General features: G+C 36.3%; 1 protein-coding gene across 3 annotated transcripts in view; it reads right to left on the bottom strand.

Moving 5' to 3' along the window:
- Positions 1-4,514: 4,514 nt before the first annotated feature.
- The window catches only part of LOC119774818 (5-hydroxytryptamine receptor 2A-like), a 75,607-nt gene continuing 73,365 nt past the window's right edge, over positions 4,515-6,756 (bottom strand). For all 3 annotated transcript variants that reach the window (XM_038272497.1, XM_038272499.1, XM_038272498.1), the window contains one exon: positions 4,515-6,565. In XM_038272497.1, the coding sequence (XP_038128425.1) occupies positions 5,703-6,565 (863 nt within the window). In that variant the 3' untranslated portion in view covers positions 4,515-5,702. The remainder of the gene's footprint in view (positions 6,566-6,756) is intronic.

Here is a 6,756-nt window from a genome sequence, read left to right as displayed (position 1 = left end):
CAACAGACTGCAAGTGGGAGGAGGTTAGGTAGGATCATAATCCTGATGAACAGACTGCACAAATGGCATTTTGAGTTTTACATTGCCACATAGGCGAAGGTTTTTTATTGGGACCACATGGACTTGTCCCTACCAAAATTTTGGACCAACCTACTTGGCCCTACCAATAATTCCATGTGAACAAAATTTTTATAATTTACAATACAGCTTTGTTGCAGCAGTTGCTTCTTTTCCTCTCGCAGCTCCGCTGCCTGGAAGCTGTTGCTCCGTCCGAGTGCCTGCCTGGTCTATCCTGTTCCTTTAACTTACATGTAGCGGCGCATGTGACTGTGCTGCGCTGTTTACCTCCACTCTCATTGTTTGTTCTGCCTTAACCTTCTCTCATCCTGATTGGCTGTTTTCTAGATTTTATGTGTGTGCATGCATGCTTACATCTCAAAATTAAAATCTTATTCATGCTAAAATACCGCAGTTACTACAGTTAATATTAGGCTGAGAAAATAGTCCCAATTAAAAAAAAAAAAGATATTATCTATGCTAAAACAGTTGAAAGCAGCTGATTGCAGTTCTGTAAAGAAGCAGGAGAGAGTTTTTTGATTTGTGGAACCAAACTTAGCATCTTAAAATAATATTTAATTCTAAAGTATTATACATTTTATTAACAAAAACCTTTATAGTATTTTGAGTCAGACAGGAGTTCTAAAGACTGCTGGAAGAATGGACAAGCAAAGAGCCATCAAAAATTCGAATTCCTGGCCACAGCCGACTGAAAAAGAAAAATTGAGGGTGTCCCTTTTACCAGTATTTCTTTGCTATTTACCGTTTTTATTTTTTATGACCCTTTGAGGCAGTTCAGTTATAAATAGCAGGTGTTATTTCTTTTATAGAGTATAACAATACAAGATGGCGCCTGGAATGGGCCAAACAGAGTAACTACAGCCCAAATTTACAGCTTTTTTAGTGAAGTTATTATTCTAAATGCTCATGTCAAGCATAAAAAAGAGCATGCATATTTTTGCATAGGATCAATGATATCAGACCAATGAAACTTGAGACTAATAGTGTGCCTACCAAAGTTGAAATGAAACATACGCCTTGGCTTTCTCACTTAAAAATGTGTTAAAATAGCATTTTCCTGCTCATTAAAGCAGATAAATCAGAGCTTCTCTCTCAATTGCTACTCACATTGAGCGTCCAGAGTATTGATTGTTGAACATTTAGAGCATCTGACTTCAAAATGCACAAGTGTCAAAGTTTAGGCAATTGTATGCTTTTTTGACTCTCAAAATGTGTTAGGTGTGATTGTTGTGAACTTGGCCTTTTTCTGTGGAGAAACCTCATTCTTCATAATAATCGCTGTAAAAGTCCTCTTGTTCTGTGATGGCCTCAGAGGTTTGCCCCTACACCCATAGTCAAAGCAATATAGCAGACAGGTCAAGTATTATACAATACTCTTCCAAGCTGCAAAATATCATAGAGAACTTCTCAATTCATAATACAATATTAGCTAAACTGACTGCAATGTTCCCCGAGAGTATCATCAAATTCATTATCTTCAAATGGAAACCACAACAGCCAGCCATTGAAGCAGGGTGAGGATGGCTTTAATCATAGAGACAGAGCAGAGGTTGCACTCTATTGGACCCTAATAAGTCACATGTAGATATAGATCTGATATTTATATTGGATTAGTGGAAGATTGTGCAGAAACAATCTCTTGTCAAAAAATGATAGAGCATTTCGACCATTTCAAATTTGCTATAAGACATTCACAAAATGTATTGGTGAAGGTGCTCAATTGAGACAAAAATTGAATTTTTAAGGCACTAAGGAAAACACTGTCTCTGGCCGAGCAATAGAATATCTCTGTATCGATCTACCAGAGAGAGATTGCTGCGTATGTATAACTTTCAACAGGATAATAACACGTAAAATACACAATACTGATAAAAAAACACCCTCAAAGGAAAAAAATCAAAAACGTGTTAGAATGGCAAAATCAAGGTTTAGTCTTCAATCAAATTTACTATCCCCTAATTGAAGTCATTCCATTTAAATCCCTCCTGCAAAATGCGACAATCTTAAAGAGTCTTATGCAAAGTCACACAGCAGCTGTTATTGCAAGCTGGCCTTTACAAAGTACAGACTTTAGAAGGAGCTGAGCAGTTATTCATCCTAAGTTTTGTTTGTTTGTTATGTCCAAAGTATAGTTTGTTTTGCAATAATCAACATAGTACATTTTTAAAGCAGTAAACACACTCTAAACTAAATTATGCAAAGTAATATATTGTCAGTGAAGGTTCTTTACCCTTTTCAAAGGATTGCTTTCAAGTCTTACAGTATTTTGAAAAAAATAAATGTTTGGAAAAGAGTTTCTTGTGCACGAAATGCATTTTGCAATCATGTTATGTATCTGTATTTTTTGTTTAAATTTTTGAAAAAAAAGAACTTGTGTATAGCTTCTGTGTAATGATCTTAGCGCTGATGACTGGCCTGTTTCAATTACCTGCCTAGCTTTGCCCAATTTCTCATTACTGTTCATCTGATTAACCTGATCCAGCCTCTTTAGATTATTCAAGCCTTTGGTGAGAGTTCTCCAGCATATCTGAGCGTGTCTGATTGCCTGATCCTGAACCTTTCTGCCTCTGGAACTCTAAGCCTGCCTTTCCCCATTCTTATCTGTTTGCCTGTCCTCGGGCTCCTATTGGACTCTCCCTGTGTATTGACCATTGGAGCTAATTCCTCACACCGTCTTGGATCACCTTTCAGTACCTCTTCTTACCTCGGATCTCCTGGCTCTGACTCCTGAGCACGTCCTAAACACTTTAGCTTCGGCTTCCTGATTATCCTCCCTTCCTTCTTTTTTTTCAGCTTTGATCTCCTGCCTGTTCTTTGACCTCTGGGACTTCAGCGTCTCGGACTATCTAGGCAGTGCCCACCATGTCTTGTTGGCAGCCGAGCGGCTTAAACCAACCTCGTCCTCTTGGCATGGACAGAACTTTAAGACCAGGTAAATGAGTCACATGTTCATTGTCATCCTCCGCCAGACAGACCTGTGCTTTCTCCCTACTGAGGTTGCTGCCTTAGATGATGTTAACAGCAGATCCTTTTTTCTAAATTGCCTAATTTTGGTCAAATAAATACAGTTGGACCTCTGTTTGAAAATCTTAAACAATCAATCTCAATTCCATGTTGTCAAGCAACAAAACATATTATACTATTGTAAGACATTGCATGTGGTCTAAAGAAATTTACCAGACACAGCAGGTGGCTAATAATTCTTAACCTTTAATTTTGAGTAAACTGGCCCGTATTCCAGCTGTTTAATCAAGCTGGAATACATTTATTATTTGTAAAATGTAAAATTTTAATTACCTTTCCTTTTCAAAGCGGAAATTTATATAAAACGGTATGGATAATGTATATAAAAAAGCACTTTGTGGTTTGATGTTTTTTTGCTTTGTGAAAACACAAAATCAGATGCTGAAACAGTTCATATATCTGCTGGGACAGAACCAAAAAGCATGAGAGATTTAATGATAAGGTGCAGGAGTCTGTTAAAACAAAATAAAACCATTGTAAACTTCAAGCCATTGGTTTTATATTTATTTTTTTTATTGGGAGATATTTTTAGATTTATTTATTTATATATATATATATATTGAATAATGTATTTTAAATTCCACTCTGGACAATACTGGTGGTACCTCTCGTTTAGGGGAACAAAAATCCACAGTGGTCAGAGATATACCAGGAATGTGTCAAACATTTTCAAACAGCTCGTTTTGAGTGCAAAGAGGTGGAGAAAGGAAATGAGAGAGCTAAAATGTTACTTTTCTATTTCTGAACCTTATAGATTAGCCTCATGAGTCATGTCACACGACAGTTACAAATTGTTTATAAAGTGAATTTTGGCATAATATTTTATCTTTGACATGGACCAAAGGACGCAAATGAAGAAATTGTCTCAGTAGGTTTTTTTTTTATTCTAAACAAGCATTTTAAAGGCATATGTATCTCTCTCTCTCTCTCTCTATATATATATATATATATATATATATATATATATAGAGAGAGAGAGAGGGAGATATATATATATATATATATATAGAGAGAGAGAGAGAGATATATATCTATATATAGATATATATATATATATATATATATATATATATATATATATATATATATATATATATATATATATATATATATATATATATATATATATATATATATATATATATATATATATATATAAACATATTTTGTAAGATCTGTATGATCCTCTTTCTGTTTTCTATTTTCCAGTCTGAATGATGATAAACTGCAAATGGATCAATTTGGTGGTACTTTTTCAAGTCTTGGTTGATTTGATAACTTAATACAAAGTGAAATAACCAGTAGACAACATACTCCAGCGGACGGATATGTACTTTTCACAACCTGGCTGTAGGATAGCAGCAAAAAAAATGAGGGAAAAGGACACAAGAACTTAAATTATATATGTTTATTTTAAAGATGCTGAAATAAGCTATTTATATCAAGGAAATCAAACTGGTTGAAAAAAAAAATGTAATTTGGCAAGACCAAAACCCAAGGAAAAGAATAAAAAAGGTTATATTTATTGAAATAGTCTACATGTTAAAAAACAGAAAATTAAGCCAGATAGACCAGATCACATATCCCCATTTACTTTTTGCAATGGAATTTTAAAAGTTTGTTTTATAAATGCCACACAACATACTTCTTTTGAAATTACCTTGAGCCCCAGAAGGTGATATCCGATATTATACTCTGGCCTCAACCCGCATTCTGAATTGAGACACTTTTTGAAGTCTGTTGCAGAAGTTCCACATTTACAGATTTTCATACAAAACTTTAAACAAGTGTTAACCATCTATCAGAGCACTGGACACCATGTGTTATGATTGAGACGATGTACATTGTGCACTAATGATTTTTTAACAACACCATATAGTATGAGCTGAAGATTTTACAAGGAATACATCAATATTTAAATTCACTTTATTTTCTGCCATCAAAATCTCATTTTGAAGTCTTCATGTTGGCAATATAATACAATAACAACCATTTTTCACTTGAAAATATCGCATTTTTGTTCTTATTCATACAGAGGTTCTGCAGAACAGAATAGTTTTTTTTATCGTGGGTTGGGTAATATGACCCTTGTGGGTGGAGTCAAGGTGTGCCAGGCTTCCCCTTTCTGACACCTTCTTTTCATAAAGTGGGAGCAAATCCAGTATAATCCCGGATGATTCACCCAAAGGTTCAGTTTGATGGAAGGTAGGGTGTCAGGCATTTGTCAGAGGGTATGAGCTGCTGTGTTTATACCAGGTAAGTGCCAAAGGGAAGCACATTTGTACAAAAATACAATTACTCTAGAAAAGGTTATATCCTTCATGCCTGGTTGTCTTGAACTGTATATCTTTCTTCACAAGGAGACATTTCATTATAAAGAAGTTGGATCACAAATTGAAAATCTGAATCTTCAATAAACCCCTCAAAGAATTAGTGATAGGTTTTACTCTGTTTCCATGGGTCTTGTATGATCAAAAGTCAGTTACAAACTATTTAGAAAACAAACACACTTAAAATTACTGCAGAGGTGAAGAATGAGATTTAGCTGAACAAGGATGTGTACAGATCTACTGTAAACCAGGGTTTTGTTTTGACATTTGCTACACACTGCTCTCATCTTTGTCTCTTTCGCATTTGCTCTGTTTATCCTGCTCTGTTTCCCTCCCAGGCAAGCAGATTCCCCTTCCCTCCTTCTCACAGTGCATTGTTCCATTTTGTAACTTCCGCATGTCACCCAGGGCTAACTGAGAGGAGTTGAAAGCCAGAGGTGGGATGGTGTTCACCAGTATGAGTTGAAGAGGTTTTTTTTCTGGCTGATACTGGCAGCGAATATAGCGCATGAAAGCTGTGCGATACGTTTTGTTAAAAAGTGTGTAGACCAGTGGGTTGACAGCTGAAGACAAATATCCAACCCAGACAAAAATATTCAGCAGACCCTCCATGACCTCTGGGTGGCAAATGTGGTGGTGGCACACAACCATCAATACATTGGTGATAAAAAATGGACACCACATGACTACAAAGAGGAAAAACACAACCCCCAGCACCTTTGATGCTTTCTGCTCATTGCTGATGGACTGCATAGTTCGCCTTCCGAACATCCCACCAGAGAAGCTGCACCGAGCACCATTTAGGCCACTGCTGCTTACTCTTCGTCCAACCTCTTGGCTAATAGAGCGCCTGAACAGTTTATCAGATGAGACAGAGCTTTGAGGAAAGAAGCTTAGTGTGAAGGTGGTGCTCCATTTTGGTCTTGGAACAAGCCGGTCCAAGCAGAGTGTGGCCTCGTTCTGTAGGGCGCTGATGGTCAGGAAATACGTGACAATCATTATGATTAGAGGAACAAAGAAGGCAATGAAGGAGCCCACCAGTACGAAATTGTCATCTGTCAGCAGGCAGTTTCCATTTTTAAACACTTTAGAGTGGTCTCTGAGTCCTAACACAGGAATTGGCATTGATATCCCTGCAGAGAACAAAGAGATAGAAAAAATGTCAGAAAAATATTATGGTGCCTTGTTTCATTTGCAAACTTTTGACATAAAAACAATAAGATAACATAAATATCATTATTTGAGTGAAATCTTAACAAGTTTGATACTGAAGTCATGTCAAAAAGGACATCAATGAAATCATTACTTCACATACACCAGACTG

This window comes from Cyprinodon tularosa, unplaced genomic scaffold (assembly GCF_016077235.1).
Source record: "Cyprinodon tularosa strain WSP-4 unplaced genomic scaffold, ASM1607723v1 ctg832, whole genome shotgun sequence".
Lineage (NCBI taxonomy): Eukaryota > Metazoa > Chordata > Actinopteri > Cyprinodontiformes > Cyprinodontidae > Cyprinodon > Cyprinodon tularosa.
This window is presented reverse-complemented; position numbering and strand designations above follow the sequence as displayed.